Raw genomic sequence first — 25316 nt, 5'->3', positions numbered from 1 at the left:
GATCATTTTGAGTTAGTTGTACTCAAAGCCAAAATTAAAGAACGTATATATTTAAGTTATGATTCCAAAATGTGACATTTAAAGTACTGTTTAATTAAGACCACTTAAATGTTTTCATTAATGACAACTTTAGGGTTTAGAGAGTAACAGTAACTTAATTAAAACTAGTAAGAACAGTAAAAAATTAAGCTTAAGTTGAGTAAACAATATTAGTATTTACAGTAAGATACAGAATCACTTCTATAGAAGTTTATACAGAATAAAATCCCCCTCTTTTGAAATTTATTACATTCTGTCACATTCTACATAAATCTCTAAATTGCTATTTTATGTCATTCATAAAATATGTCCTTAAAAAACAAAATAATGTAACAGGTACAAAGAAGGCACTTAGAGCGAGGAGAGGATAGGGTCAAAGCATCCATGTGCAATGAGGGACAACAATAAGGGAATCTACTTTCAGAGCAAATCCTTCTGCTGGTGGGATAAGTTGCAATTGACATTTTACACAGACTTCAGAAACAGACCTGGCTTTCATGCTGCTGTTTGAACATAGGGGAAATTGGCTGCAAAGGTCACTGAGCCCATTTCCTCTCCCCCTTGCTCACACAGACTCAGACCTTTACAGCACCCACAGCTTTTTACCTGCACTGTATTTTAATAGTTACCATTCTATAATGTTCTATGTGTGTGTTCTCAGGCTAATGCTGAGTGTATTTTCCTCCTTCAAGCAGAACTCTCTGGTATGATGGTGCCTTCCAAAAAATGTTGTTTCAGTTGAAACACAGTATGACTAAGAAGACAGTGATGATTGCTGAAATTAGCAGAAGTGGACCTTGCATTTTTTCTTCCCGTAAACACAATGACTTTTTTAACTTAGTAGTGGTCAGCTCATTAATGAGCTTGTGATGAACAGCCTCTTTTACTGTCAGATGTTCAAATGAATTACAATCTCCACAATGCCATTCTTGGAAAGGATCATAAAAACACAATGTTAAGCTTGCACTGATTTAATTTCATGTTACGTTGTTTACATTTTATTTTAATGGTTAATATTACGTTTATTTTGTTTATTTTCGTGATGTTTGGTGTGAACATTTTCACACAACTCTTGTTACATTTAATTGAAATGAAAAGGTTTTTTGTTTTAAATGTGAAGTGAAATTTTGTCAAAGTTATGTTGAGAGTGTTGAGGTGGGAAGGTGAAATATCCGCAACTCACTTGCTAACATTAACCCTTGTGCGTCAATATAAAAAAGTTACTCAGAGGTCCTTAGAGAAAAAATGTCTGCATCAAAAAACTTCCATAATATTATTAAATATTCATATTATTTTCCATTTTCAATGAGTTAATTTTTTTAACCAACATCAGTCCTGATCATAACTACCAAATATTCATTCATTTTCAGGATTTTAACCCTTTAAATGCCAGTTTGTTTATATAATGCCACTGTTGTTGTTTACACACACACACACACACAATTTCTCAATACATACATACAAAACAGACTCTGACATCCATACCAACACACCCACACAATTTTAGCTGCATCAGTTATTCAATTGGCCTGCAGTGCTCTATAAAACAGCAAACAGAAATAGGAAAAAAGCATGTATTTGCTCCATAGGCTAAACGTGAGAACAATGGCGCCATCTGGTGGAAAATATTTAATTTTTTAATTTTGAATCCAGGGCTCCAGAATACATAGAATTCATGATTTTATGCTTTAATGGCACTGGGATCAAATATTGCAGTTTTAATGGGTTTCAAAGGGGACATTTTTGTCCTGAAGGGTGTAACTATTTTGTGTACACAGTGTATTATAGATGTATTATAGGAACTGAAATAGAAATATCAAAATTCCCCCAAAAATACACACCTTTGGCTAAATGTATACAGTTGGCATTAACACAGCCAAAATGATCGAAAAAACAAAAATGAAAAAGACACAAATGTCCCGAAGGTCGCACAAGGGTTAAGGGTTTATGTGAGATTGCATTATTTGCTACATTAAATCATACTAGAACAGCATAGTATATTTTGTGTAAAGTTAAATAAACCTTCAATATATATTTAATCTACTTGACACTAGAATAAACATTTAAAGGTTTTGCTAAAAACAACCCATGGAAGAAAAACCTCACAAAAAGTTCACTCCAGACCTGTAGGTGGCAGTAGTCAGTAGAGAACGATACAGACGCATGACATAAAAACAGACGGAGCAGGAAGGGGAGCTCATCTGTGTGCAGTTTACGGTAGTTTCCAAACACAATATGCGGTCGTTACAGGTGTTAAAGCCGTCCAATGTGCAAGCAGTGAGCCGCTTTTGTTTTTAGATCCTCGGTCTGTGAACCACCATGCTGCCAAAACAAACAGTCGAGGTGGGAGGCAACCGTCTTTGAAAAATACATTGAAATAATAATAAAAATCAACTATTAATGTTTTTTCTGTTAAGTAACTTTAAAGGAGACTTTATATACATCGTATGTAATGAGCCTTTGCTTTAAGTTATATGTTAGAAAACAAACCGGAAGGACTGTTGAGTCAGAAATTTCACCTTAAAGTGGATATCTTGTCATCCGTTCTCTTCCTACAGTTTTCACATTGGATCTACTGATCGTCCCAACTGACCAATGTCATTAAGAGCTCTCCCAAACAGGAGCAGACTACTGGAGCATGATCATATGAACATGTGACACAGGCTTTGTACATAGTACATGTGGTTATTTTGTCTGCGTTAAAATGCCACGACTAGAGGAGGTAGCCAATGTTGTCCTCAGGGTGCCCAGTATCTTGGTGTTGGACATGCTTTATAAATGTGACATTGATAGCTTCACGGATCATCTCAAGGCGAGGACAGAGGACATGCTCTTCAAGTACAAATATGTGATCTGGAACATATATTACTTTGGTAAATGTTATATCATTATGAAGGTGCATTACATTGTAGTATTAGATCAATGTGCAATGTGTAGTCCATCATAGTGGACAATACTGATTCTTGTTTGTCTGCCTTGCAGGTCACGTATTGAGCATTGTGGTACTGCTGCTGCCACTTGGGCATATTATTCAGCTCTACCTGCATGTTTTGTGTGCCCTCTTACTTTACATGGGTCATCAGATTGTCAGGTGAGAATGCCATATTGATTGGTTCTTGAAAAACAATGCATCAACCTTATTTCCGATATTGCTTCCAGGCTTCAAATCTGATTAAACCGGGTAGACTGGAGGATACATTTTGTTTGATGAGCAGCATTGTTTATGAATATGTGTTTTGTTGACAGAGATTATGTTAGAGGGGAAGTTCAATATGGGTATGATGGTGCACTCTTCCTGGATTCTCCAGCGTTGAATCGTTTTGTGACTTCACTCACTAGTAGGTTGCACATACCACAAACCTTACAGTGTTCCCAGCAAGTATTCACACATTTAAAGGGATAGTTCACCCCAAAATGAAAATTCTTTCATCATTTACTCACCCTCATGCCACCCCAGATGTTTATGACTTTCTTCTGCTGAACGCAAACAAAGATTTTTAGGAGAATATTTCAGCCTTGTAGATCCATACCATATAAGTGAATGGTGACCAAAATTTTGAAGCTATAAAAAGCACATTAATGCAGCATAAAAACAATCTATAAGACTCTGGTTTAATCCATGTCTTCTGAAGCGATTCAATAAGTTTTGGGTGAGAACAGACCAAAATATAACTTTTTAACTGTACATCTTGTCATTGCAGTCGCGAGGCATGATCATGATTTCAAGCTCGATTACACTTCCTAGTGCTTGACGCATGAGCAGAGCGCTATAGGAAGTGTAATTGAGTTTTAAATCATGATCGCTAAGTTGGCTGCTGATGTCAAGATGTACAGCGAAAAAGGAGTATTTTGGTCTGTTCTCACAAAAAATGGATAGGATCTCTTCAGAAGACATGGATTAAACCACTGGAGTCATACGGATTACTTTTATGCTGCCTTTGTGTTTCACCATTCACTTGCATTGTGTGGAACTACAAAGCTGAGATATTGTTTGTGTTCAGAAGATGAAAGAAAGACACACATCTGTGATGGCATGAGGTTGAGTAAATGATGAGAGAACTTTCATTTTTGGGTGAGCTAATCCTTTAAGCCTCTATAAAATACACTATATTGCCAAAAGTATTCGCTCACCCATCCAAATAATTGAATTCAGGTGTTCCAATCACTTCCATGGCCACAGGTGTATAAAATGAAGCACCTAGGCATGCAGACTGCTTCTACAAACATTTGTGAAAGAATGGGCCGCTCTCAGGAGCTCAGTGAATTCCAGCGTGGTACTGTGATAGGATGCCACCTGTGCAACAAGTCCAGTCGTGAAATTTCCTCCCTACTAAATATTCCACAGTCAACTGTCAGTGGTATTATAACAAAGTGGAAGCGATTGGGAATGACAGCAACTCAGCCACGAAGTGGTAGGACACGTAAAATGACAGAGCGGGGTCAGCGGATGCTGATGCAGAGGTCGCCAATTTTCTGCAGAGTCAATCGCTACAGACCTCCAAAGTTCATGTGGCCTTCAGATTAGCTCAAGAACAGTGCGTAGAGAGCTTCATGGAATGGGTTTCCATGGCCGAGCAGCTGCATCCAAGCCATACATCACCAAGTGCAATGCAAAGCGTCGGATGCAGTGGTGTAAAGCACGCCGCCACTGGACTCTAGAGCAGTGGAGATGCGTTCTCTGGAGTGACGAATCATGCTTCTGCATCTGGCAATCTGATGGACGAGTCTGGGTTTGGCGGTTGCCAGGAGAACGGTACTTGTCTGACTGCATTGTGCCAGCTGTGAAGTTTGGTGGTGGGGGGATTATGGTGTGGGGTTGTTTTTCAGGAGCTGGGCTTGGCCCCTTAGTTCCAGTGAAAGGAACTCTGAATGCTTCAGCATACCAAGAGATTTTGGACAATTCCATGCTCCCAACTTTGTGGGAACAGTTTGGGGATGGCCCCTTCCTGTTCCAACATGACTGCGCACCAGTGCACAAAGCAAGGTCCATAAAGACATGGATGAGCGAGTTTGGTGTGGAAGAACTTGACTGGCCTGCACAGAGTCCTGACCTCAACCCGATAGAGCACCTTTGGGATGAAATAGAGCGAAGACTGCGAGCCAGGCCTTCTCGTCCAACATCAGTGTCTGACCTCACAAATGCGCTTCTGGAAGAATGGTCATAAATGCCCATAAACACACTCCTAAACCTTTTGGAAAGCCTTCCCAGAAGAGCTGAAGCTGTTATAGCTGCAAAGGGTGGGCCGGTGTCATATTAAACCCTGTGGATTAAGAATGGGATGTCACTTAAGTTCATATGCGTCTAAAGGCAGATGAGCGAATACTTTTGGCAATATAGTGTATGTATGTTTTTCATAGTATTACATACAAAATGTTAAACCAACTGGTACCTGCCAACAAATGATTCACTTTTCTTTGCCACTTTTGCAATTATTTTCAACCAACTGGGGCTGGTTGCACCAGCTTATACGTAAATTACAACTTTGACTAGTCAGTGTAAATGAGCACTAAGCTACACTTTACACACTTTTAAACATTTGAGCATTGCACCATTTAACTTAGGTGAAACATAACCCTCCCTACGTGTAAACCAAATATTTTATGGAAGCCTCTGACTAGGAGCAACAGTTGAAATAAAGAAGCAAACTTATTGACATGTTTGGCATGACAGACTTCAATCCTTTTGGACATATATGATGATGTTGATAATTACACTTGTTTACATTTTCCAGAGAGAACATAATGTATAAAAACTGACTTTGGCTCTTTTGCATGAAACTGATCTAAACAGTGCACTTTCCGGTGTGTGTTGCTTGTTGCCACTGGCATTCCAAGTTTCAACACATACAAAATATATAAGATACTAAAATGGAAAATGTCAGTTTTCCAGTCTGTTGTATTAGAATTTATTTATTGCCCCTTAATAATTTTAGATCCTGTTCCTGAATATTATTAGGCCTATTTATACAGTATTTACATATTTAAATATACTATATATTATATTTACTGATTTTTTTAAGTGTATCGTATTTAAGTGGAAATTTAATTGATTACCGCTGACCATCAACCGTAACAAGACAAAATGGAAATGCACGGCTCTTCGACACTTCCGTTTACAAATTTGAAGGCTGCTTTTTGGATCAATAAAGGTAAACGTCATATTATGCGACTGTGGATTACTTTACAGAGATCTTACGACCTACTAGCTAAGTCTTGCCTTAAAAACTGGTGGTCCAAATATATTAAGCAGACTAACTAGTTACTAAGCCCTTAGTTTTAACTTTATACCTCAACTAAAGTGAGACCTTATGCCAAGCTGATGCAACCCTACCCTGGTCTTAGGGTCATTTTTAGTGGATGTATGAAGTCAGTTCCCCTCGAGTTCACACAGGTGTCCTAGCAGAGTAACCACACATGTACTTCATCACATTGATTATGGACATGGTTCACTAACATTTGACAACCAGAAAGTGTATAAACTCAATTTTGGACAGTATATCTAATGCAATGAGATTTATACATTTTCAATGTGGTTAAAGTGTCATATACCTTCAGAGCCACTGTACGTTAGATGCTGTGATTGTCATGCAACTGTTTTACATGATTTGTACAGTGTCACACATCCCTTTTATATATTTGTGCATATTAGTCTTGATTATGACAGTGTGTTTATGACATTCTGTCTTTCACAATAAGTTTGTGTGACATCACCTACAGGTCAGATAATAGTCAGTACACTCTGTGCATTCCTCATGCGCACTCAACGCGTGTGGCTCTTCTCTGCGCACTTGCTCCCTCTTCTGGCGCGTGTGGTTTCTGTGCCTCTGGACTGGCTCCTCACTCTCTCCTTCGTTTCCATGGTGATCACTGGGGCCGAGGTTACTGTCTTCCTCCTCGTTAACCTCTTTGTGCCGTACAGACTGGCCAGAGCTGTTTATAGAGAGATAATTGGCATAGAGGTAACACAAACATATACTGACACTTACATAGCTGCACATGGTCATGAAACGTACATCCTCTCAGTTCTTCTGTTTTACTTTTGTTGCTGTAGGTGACTGAGCTGTACAGACTGATGGCGGTCGGAGTGTCTCTCTGGCATGGCTTTGCCGTGCCTGTATTGTTTAGTGTCTTCTGGTTTGTGCTGTTCGGAGTGCAACTTGTTACCAATGTTGGCACCATCACTGCCGTGCAGCAGGGTCCCCTTCTCTTCCTCTTGACCAGGTAAACAGCAGGGTACTCAACCTCAATGAAAAGCCATATAAATGGGAAAAGCTAGTATAACTAGATAAGCATTTTCTGAAGTAAATAGCAATACTAGCAAGGCAGCAAATGAGAATAGTGTTAACATTTAGGTACGTTTAGGTTATAGGTTTTTGTTCAGCTTGTATGTAAGTGAAATGGCACAACAGAGCTCATGTGCTATGACACTTGTCTTTTTTTTTGGTGGCTTCACACAAGAATTAACTCATAGTCACTGTGTAGTGTAAAGGCAGTTATACATGGTTAAATATATGCAAGGAAGATGAGACCAATCACAATTCAATATTCAAACAGAGGTAAGAATTAAGACCCATCGCATTTCAGTATGCAAATCGAGGTATGAAAGAAGACCAATCGCTATTCAGTATGTATAATTACATTATGAATGCTGAACAGTCTAATTCATATGTAAGTGAATGGGAGATTTTCAAACTTTTTAAGAAATGTGAGATTAAAGTGTACAAAAAACAAAACAAAAAAAGATAGCTCACCTAAAGTAGAAATTATCTACAAAACAAAGTTTGAATGGAGTACATTGAGCAGTTTGGCCTAAATTAGGATTTGGGGCTTTGGGCAGAAGTTTAATTGGGGTCAGGGGTTTAGAAAAAGCCTTGAATGTGTGGGGAATATCAATACAGGACTGCCTTGCAAGCTCTGATAATAACTTATATTTTGCATATCATGGACACATATTTTGTGCATATGTTTTACAGTGTGTCAGAATGCTGTGCTAGTCCATACTCCCTGCTTGGTTTAACGTTCGTGGTATCATATGCGGCTCTGGGGCTCCTGAATCTCTGCAAGTTTTACCTCGGGGGATTCAACGCTCTGCAGAACCACAATGTCATGCACAGGTAAGAGAAGGGAGTGTAGTTTACCGTGTGCATGTGCATTTAACATGTTTATTTATGGATGTGTGTGCATATGTTGTAGAGGTGTGACAGAGGGGGTGACTCTGCTGTTACTGGCCCTGCAGACTGGGTTGTTGGACATGACAGCTCTACAGCGCTGCTTCCTGCTTTTCATCATCCTCTTCATCGTCCTCACCTCTACTCTACAAAGCATGAGTGAGATCACAGAGCCTGTTGTGTTGGGGCTCGGAGCCAGTAGAAACAGGTGCGTAATTCCATTTGCAACCTCTTATTTTGGTAATTCTCTCTAAACAAATGACCATTACATTATTTTCCCATATAATGAAAACTAATTAGGACTCCAAAATGACAAAGCACCATTTAAGTACCATACATGTTGTTCATGTGACTTGTGTGCTATATTTCAAGCCTTCTAAAGCCATACGATAGCTTTGCAGGGAGGAATACCCTGAAATCAACTCACAAGTGCAGTGTAACTCTCAAATCAAATATGATGCCATTGATATCAATGGCATTTGGTCAGAAGTCATGTTTTTCATCAATGGCATTGAAGTGACAAATTTGTCCATATGACCTTTTGTAGTCCATTTCAGAGCTTCAGCGGAGGGGAAAATCAGTGGATATCAGTGAATAAATACTTAAATTGTGGTGTGTTCCTCACACAAAGCTATTGTATTGCTTCAGAAGAACAGGAATATAACGCATGAGTTGTATGGACCACTTTTAGGATACTTTTATTATACTTTCACAAGAAGCATCTGCTGACGTGGATCATGCCTCGCAAAAAAGATCTCAGAAGACTATGATCAAGAATTTTGCTTTGCATAAAGCTGGAGAGGGTTACGAAGTTATCTCGAAGAGCTTAGATATTTATCTGTCCACAGTTAGACAAATTGTCTATAAATGGAGACGATGAAGTACTGTGGCTACTCTCCCTAGAAGTGGCTGTCCAGCCAAGATGACTCAAAGGGCACACGGCAGAATGCTCAGTGAGGTAAAAACCTAGATTGACAGCTAGAGACTTGAAGGAATCATTGGAACTGGTTAACATCTCTGTTCATGATTCTACTATACTGAAAACATTAAACAGGCATGGTGTTCATGTCAGGACTCCAGCTTTCCAACAAAAACAGCTGTGCACCTGAAGTTTGCCAAAGACCACCTTGACACACCACAACGCTACTGAAATTTTTTTTGTGGACTGATGAAACTAATATTGAATTGTTTGGGATTTCCCAAGTTTATCAAGATATCCTACAGGATAATGTCAGGTTGGCTGTGCGCCAGCTGAAGCTCAGTAGAAGTTGGGTGATGCAGCAGGACAATGACCCTAAAAATCAAAGTAAATCCACTACAGAATGGCTTCAAAAAAAGAAAATCCACCTTTTGGAGTGGTCCAGTCAGAGCCCAGACCTTAACCCAATAGAGATGCTGTGGAATGACCTCAAGAGAGCCGGTCACACCAGACATCCTAAGAATATGGCTGAGCTGAAGCAGTTCTGTAAGGAAGAATGGTCCAGAATTCCTTCTGAACGTTGTGCAGGTCTAAGCCGCAGCTACTGGAAATGCTTGGTTGAGGATATTGCTACCAAAGGAGGGTCACTTACTTTTTCCACTGCACTGTGAATGTTTAATGGGATGTGTTCAATAAAGACATTAGACATTATAATTGTGTGTTGTTAGCTTAAGGATGTTGTGTTTGTCTATACTTGTGACTTTGATGAAGATGAGATCACATTTTATGACCAATTAATGCAGAAAGCCAGCTAATTCCAAAGGGTTCACATAATTTTTCTTGCCACTGTATAATGATCTTGCTCTCTCCACAGGAGTGTTTGGAAGCATTTGCGTGGGTTATCAATGTGCGTGTTTCTACTACTATTTCCTGGATTCATGGCTTACAAGATTGCCCAATTTTTCCATATGGATTTCTGGCTGCTGATTCTGGTCTCCAGCTGTATGCTTACATCACTGCAGGTAGATTCTGTTTCATGCTGTATGAACTCAGTAAAAATGTTTAGCATCATTTTATGAGTTCTTCTGTATGTCCTTTAGGTGACAGGCACTCTGCTGATCTACTGCCTTTTCATGGTGGAGGTGTGGCGTGGTGCTGCCCTGCCTGGTCTGGATGAGATTGTTTATTATGTGAACGGAGTTTGTCGGGTGCTGGAGTTTGCAGTGGCTGTGTGTGTAGTGGCTTACGGGGCGTGGGAGTCATTGTGGGGTGAGTGGAGCTGGATGGGAGCGTCGGTCATTATCATCCACTCATACTGCAATGTGTGGCTGCGTGCCCAGGCTGGCTGGAAAAGCTTCCTGCTCAGACAGGAGGCAGCTCGCAAAATCAACTTGTTACCACGTGCCAGCGCGGAGCAGCTAGAGGACCACAATGATGTCTGTGCCATCTGCTTTCAGGTCAGATCAAAAACAAAGTGAGGGAGCTCTGTATGTGTTAGTGTTGGAACAGGCTTGTATCAAAACAGTGTAGTTAGCTCTATTCATCATATTTTGAATCAGAGTATTTTGTGGCCAAAAAAGTAAAAATATTGGAAACAAACACAAAGTTGGAGTATGTACTCAAGAAGTATCAAAGTTCACAACAAACTTTCCTCTTGGTATCGTTATATTTAAAGCTGAAGTGTGTAATTTCTGCATGACCAAACGGAATTGCAAAAATAAACATCGTTTTCAAAATGGCTTTCCGAAAATATGCCCTCGTCTGCTGAAGATCAAACAAACAGATAGTCCCGCCCCCCAACTCATGCCATTGGATGAGTCGATGTTATTTTCGGGCTGGATGGGTTGCTCAAAACAAACTGAACAATTTTTATAGGACCGCAGACAGTGTTTACAGTTTTCTAGAAAATTAACCTACCAATAGCTTGTTTTTAGTTGTCTACACATTAAGCTAGGAGAAAGTATTTTAACACCGAAAAAGCTACACACTTCAGCTTTAAGGCCCTATAAAATCCCAGAGATATTGGGCTGTCAGTGTGGCTCCATCTGTAAATTGTTCAATAGCTGCGTTTCCACTATCAGGCCAAATGAAGGCATGCTAGTGGGTGCCAGGGCCAGTTGTGTTCCCACTGTCAATTCTGGAGCTTAACCAGTCCTCCTTGGGGCTTCCTCGAGGGCCAATGGCCAAGTGCCTTTGGCCCCCGATTTCCCTTGGGCCAAAGAAGGCCAATTGGTTGAGGTGGGTTCAGTGTCAAAGGCAGAGTTTCGCTGGATCAGGTCTCGCTTTCCACCAAGAAAAGACCAAAATAATCAAACAAACAGCTGCTGTTTTCTCCTCCATGTTCATTTCGAAGGCTAGCTAGTCTACAAAGTCTGATACCTCAGCTTGATTTTCCCTCTTGCTTGTGAAATGGGTGGAGTGTGTGTCGTTGGCACCAGGACGGCGTACTAAGGGTGGGTTTTAGGGGAACGCGGCGGGGCTATTGGCTCTGTAGAACTGTACATTGATTTTGGTTTGCATTCTGAGGTCCGAGGCTATTGGCCCCGGCTGACCAGTTGATAGCCCTGGCTCGCACTTACCCCATAGTGGAAACGTGGCTATTTTTACCCATTTTCAATAGTCAAAAACTAGAAAGGACACATGGTATGAAGCTAGTTTTTCTTGTCCAACAAAACAAAGGTCTAAAGTACAAATTCAGTTTGTTTTTTTGTTTTTTTAAAACAGTCAAATGAATAATAAATTACATTTGAACTCTTTCTCCTGTCTGCAGGACATGACTTCAGCAGTGATAACCTACTGTGGTCACTTCTTCCATGGCACTTGTTTGAGAAAGTGGCTTTATGTGCAGGAGACATGCCCAATGTGCCATGCCTCCATCAAACCCTCCTCGACCAATCAGATGGGTGCAGCAGGTGATGCCCAGCCACAACAAGCACAGCAAACAGAGCAACACCCCCATCCATCAGAGCAACAGCCTCGCCCAGAAAACTCAGAGTCCCATCAAGAGGAGGAGCAGGACTCACCGGGAGATGGTGTTCACTTTACAGAGACGAATTGTGATGAGTTTGAAAGGAAATATTCAAACTCTGAGAGGAATTGTAGCAAGGGGAGTCTTCAGAATTTGCATTATGGTGCAAATGGAGATTCCCAAAATGTGGGAAATCCCAGCTGTTCATCAGATGGGAGCCCTTCCCAAGAGGAAAGCAAGAGCCCTGAGGATGAGACCCAAGAGCTCAGGGAAGCAGACTGATTAAAAAACAAGCTCAATCAGAGATAACACAGAGCAGAGAGAATGTGGCAACAGAACAGACTGTGAGTCAGAAATCTTACTCCAGAGGAAATAGAGCAAAGCTCAGAGAAAAAGTGGGACACACTGAAAAGGAATGAAGCCTTAAAGGTAGAGGGTTGCAAATAACTGACAGAAATGCAGAAAGAATACAGGTACATAATTGACAGAGGACTAAGACATGCTGATTGTGTTCTGGGACTAATCTAATCACAGCACCTCAACAGCATTTGATTATAGTTAACAAATTATATTCATTTTGAATAATTTTTTCTTGGCATTTAAAATTTTTTTTTTTTAATAAAATGTCAAAAGATACTTTGAGGATGATGGTCCAGTTCAAAGGAGAGGTATGAAGAAATAGGGCACTATTCCTAGAAATAGGGTTCTGCTTTGTTGGAGATATTTACTCAAACTCATTTGGCAAATTAACTTGATTCCATAAATTTTGTGTCATTTGGATGTTGATTAAAGTACTTTTTTTTTTTTTTTTGTTGTTGGTATGAGTTATTTCAGATACGAGTTTTGGTGAGTGAATTTTGTGACTGTCATTCTAAATGGTGCAGATCTGTTGCTAATTGTGCCTCTGACACTCTATTACATGCTTTTGTTTGAGTATAAATTATGTAATTTTAAGTCATTATCATTCTTTCAATTACATTATTATTAATGGATGAATACTGCCCAACAGTGGTGGATTTAGGCATGGGCGACATGGACAGCCACCCAGGGCAGCATCTTGCCGGGAGTGGCACGGTGCGCTATACAATCTAGAAACACTACTTCTGCCCAAATTAATTAGTGAATAAAAGACGGTCCATGAGCTGCTCTCTGTGCACAAGGCAAAGATCAGTGTTCAAAGGGAAATGACAGTTTAGGCTTAAAGAATAAAGGCTTATACAACCACATTGAATTAAGTTGTTTTGCCCTGTGGTTAAAGTTTTGCCCAGTTTCATTTAAACCTCTGTGCAAAACAATCATTTCGATATGGTTCTGTGTCCATTTTATTGTGGTAATCTATTGCTTTAATGCTGAATGATTAAAACTATAGAAGTTATCATTGACTGGTTTGTTTACTGATTGAATGCATGTTTTTCTGAACTCACAAACATTTGCAGACTCCAGAAAGTTCATGACATATTACTTTGCCATATGAACACTTACCCAATAAGAATATTGGGGACAACTTATCAACTGGGCCAAAAATGGTGTTACCATTACTCCATTAGGACCCATCTTGAAGCAAAACCACAGTGACTTCAATTAGTACTGTTTAGATTTTGATTACTGGATCAGATTTTGTATTTTTTTTTCTACATTGGAACTTATAAATGTTCAATAGGTAGTAATAAATTTGCTGGTGTTCAAAATCTTGAGATTGTCATAAGACCCAGGGTTGCGACTCGGGACTTTCCAGTATCGTCTTGGTTTTTAGCGAAACGCATTCTCATATGAATAATAAAAAAGTCTGATTAATTTTAGTGAACTGGTTTGTTGGGATGATTGAGATTTTTCACTTGGTGTGAACAATCCTTTAAACTTTAGTCTACTTGCTATAATGCTTTATAATATAAAAGGTTATGGAAAACATGTCCAAAAAAAAGGAATGACCTTCCTTTTACTTTTTACTTGGGTTCATAATGCCCAAAACTCAAAAAAAAAAAAAAAAAAAGACTTTTCAATTTTGTGTGATATTAACATTTTATTTTGAAAAATTTAAAATATTTTTTTTACTTAATTTGTGTAAAGGTTACTCAATTCAATTTGATGGAAATTTGTTATGAAATTGAAACAAGTAAATCTTGAAATGTGTAGTGTAAATCTTGAAAATATTTTTGGAGTAAATGTTTATGTACTATACATTTATTTGATTTCCTTTGGTTTAAATGCGTGTGCGAATGTTTTATTTTATTTTATTATTATTTTTATTTTTTTTACTTTATACATAACTTTATAAATACATATTTATACATTTTAAAACATTTAAATGTTCAGTGTGAACCATAAACTCAAAAAAATAGCTTAGGGCCAGAATAAGTAAATAATACGTTTCACACACACAATTTACACTAGATGTTTTATTTTACACACACACACACAAAAATAATAAAAAAATTTAAAAAAAAATAATAATACAATTTTAGCCTGTTTTTAAGATACACATTTCAATTTCATGACAAAATTCCATCAAATTGAATTGAGGAATCTAACAAAATTTAATTATTTAATTTTGCTAAAAATTACACAGTTCATTTTTTGACATGAAATTGAACTGCGTATCTTAAAAACAGACTACATTTTTTTTTTTTTTGGGGTATTGATGTTATTGTTTGAATTATATGCTATATATGCAGTACTTTCCATATCAAACAAGATGTAAACAATCCTAAATAATATGTTTTATTTCTTGTATGATGGCCAGCAACATGTTTTTCAGTCATTGATAAGGTGTCCAGGGCCAAGGTGGTAACCCTAATTATTTATTTATTTATTTATTTATTTTTGAACGCTATTACCATGTTTTTTGGACATGTACCATGGGAATACCATTTTACTTTGACAAGTACCATAAAAAATAGCACAGTATTATTTAAAGTGCATTAAAGAACCATTGTAAATACCATGTTGTGTGAATATGGTAATCCTTCAGTGTGATAGTAAAGTATCGCCATATGATACCAAACTATGGAACAGTACTTTTTTCCCATGAGCATTGTCATTTATTTTATGTTCTAGGCACTTTGGTAATCTAGGTTATTGCACCTGTCAGCGTTTGCACCTACAAAATTGTTATATGTTATCTTTGCATTTCATCTCATCACTGTGGTCATATACAAGACTGTAAAACTCGTCGGTGATAATATCTCTTTCTGTTGACAAATTTGAACAGACCAAGTCGTCATCCAGCGCGCACGGTGGCGCGCGGGTCAATATCTCGATTTAATTCGCCATTTAATCAACGATTAGAAGAAGCTGCTGGAAGTGGCTAACAACAAGCGCACGGACATCTTGTCAGCTCAGATCACACTGAAAGAGAAGTGTACACGCACATCAGATTTTATAGTTAACGACAGGGAGCAGGGCCTGTCTATATCGGCATATCATTTACGAACTACGTTTATATTTTTTACACATTGAATGTTAGCTTTTTTTTTTTCTTTTTCTTTTTTTTTTTTTTTAACATTTTTAATATTAGTTTTTAGCTAGCTAACTGGCTAGCTCTCAGGTTAGCTCACACATTGAGAAAGAAAGAGAGAAAGAGGAATAGTGTGCTAGTGATTCAGGAGCTACTGAACCCATTGGGAAGATGGCGCTTAAACGAATCCAAAAGGTACGTGGACTGAATAGCCAAGTATACATTAACAGCATTTGAAATCCGAGTGTTGACGAACTAGTCTTCGTTATTTTTCGTCAACTAGCGTGTTAGCCGTAGATGTCGTGTTATTTCTCATAAAGCGAGATGAGGCTATTCCCAATACAAGCGATGAATTGCTTTAATAAAACGACATTATAATTGACCCAGCGTACCTGAACTGCAACGTTTAAACTTTAAAACGGTTAAAATAAACCACTCATAACAGGACCTGTCACTCTAAATTGTATCACAACAACAGTTTTGTTGGGGGCAAAATAATGATAAAGTCTCAAAATTCATCCCCAAACATCGACATAATTACAGTCAGTGGCATTATAAAAAAAACACTTTCAATGAGAAATAAGACAATACATCGTCAATGTCAAACCTTTGGTCTCTGTGTACGATTTCTACTTGACAGCTGCCAATTTTTATGCACTCAAAAAAAAAAAAAAAAAACGCATTTTAATTTAAATTGAATTAAGTAATCTTTAAATAAAATGTGAAAACCTAAATATTTTAAGTGTTAATAACTTAATTTTGTTAAACATTACACAATTCAATTTGGTGGAATTTTATGACATTTCGTAAATCTTTAAAATAGGCTAAAATATTTTTTTAAGTGTGGAAGACACCAGCCATGATAGCGTAGATCATATTTTGCGAGGTTCATTAGTGTTTCGTTTAATTTTGTTGCTAAATCCCTCAGCACATCAGCATTTAAACAACAAACTTCAAATAGTGCTATTTTGTCATGTCAGCTTTTTCAGTTAAATTCTAAACATAGTCCCATGAAATGAAACGAAAACGAAATGTGTCTTGAGATTTTTACTTGAGTAATGTTTAATCACTTATAATATTCATGTGTTAGTTCATCAAAGATGATAATTAATAAAAGTTTGACATGGGAGCCCCGCTCTATAGTGCTGATAATGTGGATTCCTCTTTTAGCTGTCCTTTAGGGACTGAGAGGTTTACTTTGGATATGTTGTGAAAGCAAAGTAGTGTATCTATAATTAAAATCTTTCAAACATAATCTACCACACTGTCTCTGTGTTTGGAAGTTCAAGTAGTCTTTAGTTGTGCAGTGGAAAAGCAGTAGAATGATTAGAGAGTTGTGGTTTGCTACCCACCTGTCATGAAATACACCCCAGGTGTCTTCCCACTCTCAGACATGTTGAAGTAAAAATAAACATTGTGCTCTTAACATGTCTATGGGCTCTTCAGGTTGTGTTCCAGCCCTTCTCCCTCATGACCCCTCTGGAACTATAAATACACTGTGCTGCAAAACATTCTATCTGCTGGTTTCATCTTGCTGTCACTATAGTGATTAAAAGAGGCAAGAGCCATTATTGCAAGACCTTTCGCCAGTTAGCAAGCTTCAATATTCTGCATTTTTATGTGAGGAAGTGAATATACTCTTCCTGGCTTTTTCTTGTAGGAATTGACTGATTTGGCACGTGATCCTCCGGCACAATGTTCAGCAGGTCCAGTAGGGGATGATGGTAAGTTCACCAAATTTATACATTAATAATATTATTTAATGTAAACTTACGATTTACGTGTAATCTCTCTTTCAGTGTTCCATTGGCAGGCAACAATCATGGGCCCTGTGAGTAGAACATTGTTGCATTATGAGCTGTGCTGAAACAATGGTAAATGTACTATTAATGTTTTTCCTTTTTGTTTTATACATGTAGAATGAAAGTCCATATCAGGGTGGTGTTTTTTTCCTAACCATACACTTCCCAACAGATTACCCCTTTAAACCACCAAAGGTGAGAACTTTAAAAACTGCTTTGTCTTTTGCCTCCGTAATCTTGTATGTGTGTCTTACATTCTTTTCTCTCTGTCAGGTTGCATTTACTACAAGAATTTACCATCCTAACATTAACAGTAATGGCAGCATCTGTCTGGATATCCTCAGGTCTCAGTGGTCACCTGCACTTACTATTTCTAAAGGTATACACACAATAATAGAGTGTTTAAGTGTGTCATGTCTGGAGGAAAAAAAAAAATCAAGCGTTGATGTTGTATATGTGTGCTCACATATGTGCCCTCTCTGTAGTTCTCCTGTCCATCTGCTCACTCTTATGTGACCCTAATCCAGACGACCCTCTTGTGCCAGAGATTGCCCGAATCTATAAAACGGACACAGAAAAGTAAGTACAGACCGAGACGTACAACTACCTTTACACCTACATCATCTAGTGTAAAGTTTGTCATTTTGAACCATTCACATTTACTCCTCTTTAATAGTTATTTACAGTTGATTGCATAAGTTCGCATCCCCTTTTTGTCTCGTAACTTTACATACCCCTTTCAGAATTTATACAAAGATAAAAGATAGGATGTACACTATGAGCCAAAACATTATGACCATTCACAGGTGAAGCGATTAACATTGATCATCTCCTAACAAGGCCACATGTCAAGTTCTGGGTAGATTAGATGGGAAGCAAACAATCAGTTCTTGTAATCAACATGCTGAATGCAGGATAAATGGGCAGGAGTAAAGACCTGAGCGACTTTGACAAGGGTCAAATTGTTATGATCAGACGACTGGGTCAGAGCATCTCTGAAACGGCAAGGCTTGTGGGGTGCTCCCAGTCAGCAGTGGTGAGTACCTACCGACAGTGGTCCGAGAAGGGACAAACCGGCGACGGGATGTTGGGTGACCAAGGCTCGATGCACGAGGGCAATGAAGGCTGTCCCGTCTGGTCCGAACTGACAGAAGGTCTACTGTGGCGCAAGTCACAGAACATTTTAATTATTGTTACGGGAGGAATGTCACAATGTGTCAACACTCAGTGCGTTGCACCCTGCTGTGTGTGGGGCTGCGTAGTCGCAGACCAGTCAGAGTGCCCATGATGACCCCTGTCCACTGTTGAAAGCGCCTACAATGGACACGTTTTTAAGGAATCGTTTGAGGAACATGTTGAAGAGTTCAAGGTGTTGCCCTGGCCTCCAAATTCCCCAGATCTCAATCCAGTTGAGCATATATGGGATGTGCTGGACCAACAAGTCCGATCCATGGCGGCTCCGCCTCACAACTTACAGGACTTGAAGGCTCTGCTGCTAATGTCTTGGTGCCAGATAAGACAGGACACCTTCAGGGTTCTTGTAGAGTCCATGACTCGGTGGGTTGGCGCTGTTTTGGTGGCACCTGGAGGACCAACAGCATATTAGGCAGGTGGCCATATTGTTTTGGCTCATCAGTGTACATTAGCAAATTTTTTTTTTTCAGTACAGTCCTTCAGACGTTACATAACAGATATTTACATAAATCCTACAAGACAAAATAATAACCATCTACACAAATCATCCTGTTCAAAAGTTAACATCCTCTTGGTTCTTAGTATAGTATGTTGCCTTTTTGCACATTTAATGTTTGCTCCTTTTGCAGTAGTTGTGTTTGAGTCCCTCAATTGTCCTTGGTGTCAAGCTGTATTTCAGCATCATATTGTCACTTTTGGAAAGAACTAAAATGTGTGGAAAATGTTGGGAAACCAAAGACCATGCAGTACCAGGAGGATTTTTTCCCAAGAACAGCTTCACTGCCCAGGATAAAGCAGGGACTCGTGCACAACTATCACAACAGACACACAGTCATTGTTCATCGAGGAAGCAATACACCATATTAAGAACAAAGGGGAACTTCTGAACAGGATGATTTGTGTAAATTAATTTATTTTGTTTTGTGGAATATATGTAAATATCTGTTATGTCAAATGGCTTCAGCGGGGCAGTACAAAATAAAAAAATACAACACAATGCAATTTTTATGATCCCTCTTATTTTTAAAATGACAAACATCTTGCAGATTCTGGAAAGGGGGATGAAAACTGTAAATTTCACTTTTTTTTTATTTCAATTTCATTTAAACATTTTGCAGCAATGTAAGAAAAAAAACTATAAATGCCCTAATTGATCAGAATAGGAGGGGACGATTCCTTATTATATGGGATGGTTGGCAACATAAATGTTCTTTTTTCTTTCTTTTTTTTTTAAACCTCACCTTAAAAAAACCTTGCTTTGTCGTTGCACAAATGTTTGCTCCAGGTGTGAATTGGCTTCATAGGTATCCATTGTTCGTATTCAGAATATTAATCGTAGTGAGAAATTGCAGCGAAAATTAGTGTTTGATGTGCATAGGCCTTAAAGGTGGCCGCCTTAAGTTAGTCCTTTTTATTTTCTTGGTAAAGGGATGTTGTGATTATCCTTTTAATCCACTAGGTCTTTGTGGAGAAGGCTTTCAGTTTAATATTTTTATTTATTTATTTATTTTTTTAAGGAATACAGTTCAACTGACAGAAATTTAGACATAATAACTTCGTTTTGTTATTGTATCTTCACATTTTTATAACTATTATTTCAGTTTCTCAATTTGTTTAGCATTTGTCAGTGAACAAAGATTTACAAGGAAAGGTTTAAATAACTGCATTCTTATATCAATTAATGCGTCATCAATTCATTTCAAAGTGAAAAACTATTTTGTCTAACACACCATGCTCTATCAGGTATAATAGAATGGCAAAGGAATGGACAGAGAAATATGCCATGCTGTAGGTGAAGTGAAACGCTGCATTGTGAACATTAGAGGTACTGTAAAGAAAGTGAAGCACTGCAAACAATGTTGCTTCCTGTGTGGTGCAGCATGAATGTGTGGCCACAGCAGGTGTGCATCACTAATACATGCTATTACGTCTTGCAAAAAACTGTGCTCTTTCAAAGGGTGCCAGAGGCAAGTGAAAACTCAGATTATGAAATTATAGGCATAGGATTAATTTAGGTGGTTGAGTTTAACCATCAAAAACTTAATTGTTGCTTTATTTTTATTCTTTTTGGATTGTTAGGTTTTTTTGTCCTGCATTTAATCTAATAGCAAGCATGCCTTTAAATTAGCCATAAAGCCTTACATAGGGCGATATGGAAAACACGGACGGAATCATTTGATCTTGTCATAAAATGAAGAATGTCATGAAATTTGGCACATTTGGGAATCAAATAAATGTATGAATGGGCATTTAATCAAATTAAAATCATAATGTCCTTTTGTAATGATTTAACCACAAAAGGCTAAGATTTAATGAAATACATTATAGGGAATGTGTGAAGCCGGCTACTCATACACTGAAAAGCTCATCATGACTATCACTGCGCTCTCTGTGTGTGTATTAAATGACAGAAAGCAGAGCATTTATTCACTGTGAAGCAAGCAGAACATGCAGACTATACATTTTTATAATTAAATCGCAGCCTTTTGCTGTTTAAGAAGCACATTAAGCCATACAGCAAACTGCTTATCCAGAGGTGTGAAGTTGTCATCAGAAGCATACAAACAGGGGCCTGGGTAGCACAGCAAGTAAAGACACTGACTACTGGGGTGCGTGGTGAGTTGTGTGTGGATGCCACGGAGAATAGCGTGAAGCCTCCACACATGCTACGTCTCCACGATTACGCACTCAACAAGCCACGTGATCAGATGCGCGGATTGATGGTCTCAGACGCGGAGGCAACTGAGATGACTCACCACCCAGACTGAGTTGAGTCACTACGCCACCACGAGGACTTAAAAAAAGTGCACTGGGAATTGGGCATTCCAAATTGGGAGAAAAGGGGTGGGAAAGGAAAAAAACATACAAACAGAAAGTGCTTCATTTGACTTTTCACCAAAATAAAAGCTCAGTTTAATTAGATGTGTTGAATTGAAAAAATTGTGACACATATACAGTGCATTCTGAAAGTATTCAGACCCCTTCATTTTTTTCACATTTTATGTTACAGCCTTATGATTAAATGTTTTTTTCACATCAATCTACACTCCATACCCCACAATGACAAAGCAAAAACCAGATTATTAATAACTTTTGCAAATTTATTAAAAAGAAAAAACCTTTTGACTCCAGCCAGGTCTCCTAAGCAACCATATTGGCCCGGTTGCTAGGAAGGGTAGAGTCACATGGGTCGTGGTCGCGATTAGTGGTTCTCACTCGCGGAGAGTAGCATGAGCCTCCACATGCGGAGTTTCCACGGTGTCATGCACAACGAGCCACGTGATAAAATGCGCTGGTTGACTGTCTCGGAAGCGGAGGCAACTGAGACATGTCCTCCGCCACCCGGATTGAGGTGAGTAGTCGCACCACCACAAGGACCTGCTAAGTAGTGGGAATTGGGCATGCCAAATTGGGGATAAAAAGAAAAAACTGATATCACATTGACATAAGTATTCAGACCCTTAACTCAGTACTTAGTTGAAGCACCTTTGGCAGCGATTACAGCCACAAGTCTTTGTATTTGGGGATTTTCTGCCATTCTTCTCTGCAGATCCTCTCAAGCTCTGTCAGGTTGGATTGGGACCATCGGTGGACAGCCATTTTCGTGTCTCTCCAGAGATGTTCGATATGGTTCAAGTCTGGGCTCTGGCTGGGCCACTCAAGCACATTCACAGAGTTTTCCCTAAGCCACTCTTGCATTGTCTTGGCTGTGTGCTTAGGGTCATTGTCCTGTTGGAAGGTGAACCTTCGGCCCAGCCTGAGGGCTCTGGACCAGGTTTTCATTAAGGATATCTCTGTATTTTGCTGCGTTCAGCTTTCCTTCAACCCTGACCAGTCCCCCAGTCCCTGCTGCTGGAAAACACCCCCACAGCATGATACTACCACCACCATGCTTCAACGTTGGGATGGTATTGCGCAGGTGATGAGCAATGCCTGGTTTCCTCCAGGCATAATGCTTGGAATTGAGGCCAAACAGTTCAATCAGACTAGAGAATCTTGTTTCTCAGTCTGAGAGTCTTTTAGGTGCTTTTTTTAAGTGCATGTCTTACACTGATTGCCCAGTCCTGGCTGTTCCAAACTTCTTCCATTTAAGAATCAGGGAGGCCACTGTGCTTTTGGGGAAACTTCAATGCAGTCAACACTTTTTTGAAGCCTTCCCCAGATCTGTGCCACAATACAGTTCTATCTCTGAGCTCTGCAAGCAGTTCCTTTGAACTCATTGCCTGGTTTTTGCTCTGATATGCATTTTCAGCTATGAGATCTTATATAGACAGGTGTGTGCCTTTCCAAATCATGTCCAATCAATTGAATTTTCCCACAGGTGGACTCCAATCAAAGTGTAGAAACATCTCAAAGATGATCCAGAGAAATGGGATGCACCTGAGCTAAATTTCAAATGTCATATCAAAGGGTCTGAATACTTATGTCAATGTGATATTTCAGTTTTTTTTCTTTTTAATACATTTGCAAAGTTATTAAAAATCTGGTTTTTGCTTTGTCATTGAGTGTGTTTACATGGACACCAGAAAGCAGCGTATTGCGAGAACGCGGCTTATTGAGAGAAAGCTGCGTTCCTGTTTACATGTACTGTATAAGTGGCGTATTCTTATGTGTATACATGCGGCTTGGTGAGAAAACAGCGTTCTCCATAGCAACGTAATATCCCTGTGACGCTTGTGTAAATAACAAGCACGGCATCTGAGAAAACCTTTGCTATTTAACTCTGTTGCATTGCTTTATTTACATGTATTCCACAGTTGTTGCTGTGTTTGTTTCCTTAAATTTTGTTGCGACCTGCAGCGGAATTGCGCAGCAATAATGGGGTTTTCTCTCTTACTTAAAACACTGGTATTCCCTCAATGTACGAGCGCATAAACGCAGAGGTAAGGGACAGTCGATAATTTACACTGGTGTTTATAAATGAGTATAATTTGTGTAAGTGCTTTCCCTACTGTACTCCCGGAAATTCTGAAATTTTTCTGCTTTTACTCCTTGTTCGGCTCCATTTGATGACGTGCGTTACCCTGGTCTTTTCACACACATGTGCACTCTTCAAAAACCTGTGAGAACGCAGCTTATGTGTTTACATGGCCAGATAAGCCGCATTCTCCAGGAGAAACCCAGGTGTGTTAAACCGCTTTCTCTTAATCCCTTAAGTGGCATAAGGAAACCCGCATTCTTGTTTACATGATGTTTCAGAGCGCCGCTTTCAGCAAAAACCCTGAAATAAACTGTTTTCTTAAGTGCATGTAAACAGGGTCACTATGGAGTATGGAGTGTAGATTGATGTGAAAAAAATAATTAAGCATTTTAGCATAAGGCTGCAACATAACAAAATGTGAAAAAAAATGAAGGGGTCAGAATACTTTCTGAATGCACTGTATTACTACTGTATAGAAAATGTTATATTCAGTGTAGTAGTAATAATAATAGTAACAAATCAATAATAAGTCAATCATATTTAAGCAATATCTCATAAGCAAGAGTGCTGTGGTAAAGACATGTTTTCATCAATGCTTTCATTAATACTGTGATGCTCTGCTGTGCAACACTGTATTTGACAAAAAATAAGTCCAGTGTTGTGTTTTGGATTGTTCTATGAGGATATGTATAGATGCTCTTCATTTGATAAAAATAATGTAATTATGTTTAAAATTAATTGCTCTGTGAATTCATTTGATTAGACTTATGATTTTTTTTTTTTATTATTAAACTTCAAAACATGGAATTCAGAAAAAATAAAATTGAAAACACAGAATATGCGAAAAGATAAAACTGATTCATAGGGCACAAATTATAGCAGCATGACATTTTCATTAAATATATAAAAGTTTGAGTCGTATATTGTAATGGCTGAGCAGTTTTGATTTGTGTTGTGTTTGAGTTGGTTGCAGCACTGCATGAGCAGCAGCCCATTAAGATGCTGATAGAAATAAAGTAGTATAGTTTTTTTTTCTTCAATAAAGATGGGCAAGTAGTGACAAGAAAATAATGAAGTACATTATTTAAGGAGCAATGACTTCCTAACTGGTGCCATTAGAAAGGTTTGAAACTGACAAGCTCAGACTGCATTTTGGAAGCAATTTTTGCATGAAGTGTTCACTGAAATTAAGATTTTTATGTGTTTTTTTTTGTTTGTTTGTTTTTTTCATTACCCACTTTGCAGATACAACAGAATAGCACGGGAATGGACTCAGAAATATGCCATGTGATGTTGGCTGGACACATTTACAAACTGTTTGTTCTCTCATGTTTCGGACACTGTTGCAAGACCATATTTTTCCATCTGTCTCTTATGGAGGCACAACCCCAGTTTTCTGCTCAAACAGGAATTCAGCCTACTTTTGGCCTTTCCAGACTTCATGGATCCATCAGTCCAATGGAAACTCCACTCCCAGCTCTGCCGCTTTGATCACTCTACCAATGGACTTGTCTCGCTCTGCAACACATGCCATGCCTGTTTGACCACAGTGTGTTCTCTCTGAGCCACTCGGAGAGAGAATATCTTTAGGCTGTTATGCTTCTGGAGTGCATGCGATCACAGGAAATAAGGCCAGATGTTGTACATCAGTGGGAGTTTGGGACTGATTCCTGTATTCTGTCTGATTGTAAAGGTTTGCAACATTCAGATCAGCTTTCTGCCCAACTTTCACAGTTGGCACTGAAATACATCTCACTCAATGTCTGTTTAAAGTCACACAAATTTTTCCCCCTCAATAAAGATGCATAACTCCTACTATTTGGTTCTGTTTTTCTGTTTCTGTTCAATTAA

At 38.7% G+C, this 25316-nt stretch overlaps 2 protein-coding genes across 5 annotated transcripts; both read left to right on the top strand.

The window, feature by feature from the left end:
- Nucleotides 1-2214: 2214 nt before the first annotated feature.
- On the top strand, nt 2215-14062 carry zmp:0000000662 (RING finger protein 145). 3 transcript variants are annotated; one of them, XM_051648789.1, is made up of 11 exons: nt 2215-2382; nt 2598-2912; nt 3022-3130; nt 3286-3377; nt 6757-6998; nt 7091-7260; nt 8013-8153; nt 8233-8415; nt 10001-10148; nt 10227-10583; nt 11897-13985. In XM_051648789.1, the coding sequence occupies exons 2-11, from the start codon at nt 2744-2746 to the stop codon at nt 12374-12376; spliced, it is 2091 nt and encodes a 696-aa protein (XP_051504749.1). In that variant the 5' UTR covers nt 2215-2382; nt 2598-2743; the 3' UTR covers nt 12377-13985. The 3 variants fall into 3 exon arrangements, with proteins under 3 accessions (XP_051504749.1, XP_051504752.1, XP_051504751.1); XM_051648792.1 differs by lacking the exon at nt 10227-10583 and having other exon boundaries at nt 11897-14062; XM_051648791.1 differs by having other exon boundaries at nt 2215-2912.
- Nucleotides 14063-15373: 1311 nt separating this feature from the next.
- LOC127412448 (ubiquitin-conjugating enzyme E2 D2-like) lies at nt 15374-25280 on the top strand. 2 transcript variants are annotated; one of them, XM_051648809.1, is made up of 8 exons: nt 15374-15743; nt 17209-17272; nt 17348-17379; nt 17468-17545; nt 17624-17729; nt 17836-17929; nt 20288-20369; nt 24711-25280. In XM_051648809.1, the coding sequence occupies exons 1-7, from the start codon at nt 15720-15722 to the stop codon at nt 20334-20336; spliced, it is 447 nt and encodes a 148-aa protein (XP_051504769.1). In that variant the 5' UTR covers nt 15374-15719; the 3' UTR covers nt 20337-20369; nt 24711-25280. The 2 variants fall into 2 exon arrangements, with proteins under 2 accessions (XP_051504769.1, XP_051504771.1); XM_051648811.1 differs by lacking the exon at nt 20288-20369 and having other exon boundaries at nt 15380-15743.
- Nucleotides 25281-25316: the final 36 nt, after the last annotated feature.

This window comes from Myxocyprinus asiaticus, chromosome 21 (genome assembly GCF_019703515.2).
Source record: "Myxocyprinus asiaticus isolate MX2 ecotype Aquarium Trade chromosome 21, UBuf_Myxa_2, whole genome shotgun sequence".
In the NCBI taxonomy this organism is placed as follows: domain Eukaryota; kingdom Metazoa; phylum Chordata; class Actinopteri; order Cypriniformes; family Catostomidae; genus Myxocyprinus; species Myxocyprinus asiaticus.
The sequence above is the reverse complement of the archived record's forward strand: the minus strand, read 5'-3'. Positions and strand labels throughout refer to the sequence as shown.

Coding starts and splice junctions, on each gene's coding strand:
- zmp:0000000662 (XM_051648789.1), top strand. CDS start 2,744: ATGCCACGACTAGAGGAGGTAGCCAATGTTGTCCTCAGGGTGCCCAGT. Junction 2,913..3,021: donor CTGGAACATATATTACTTTG/GTAAATGTTATA, acceptor TCTGCCTTGCAG/GTCACGTATTGAGCATTGTG. Junction 8,416..10,000: donor CTCGGAGCCAGTAGAAACAG/GTGCGTAATTCC, acceptor CTCTCTCCACAG/GAGTGTTTGGAAGCATTTGC.
- LOC127412448 (XM_051648809.1), top strand. CDS start 15,720: ATGGCGCTTAAACGAATCCAAAAG. Junction 17,380..17,467: donor AGGCAACAATCATGGGCCCT/GTGAGTAGAACA, acceptor TTATACATGTAG/AATGAAAGTCCATATCAGGG. Junction 17,730..17,835: donor TGCACTTACTATTTCTAAAG/GTATACACACAA, acceptor CCCTCTCTGTAG/TTCTCCTGTCCATCTGCTCA.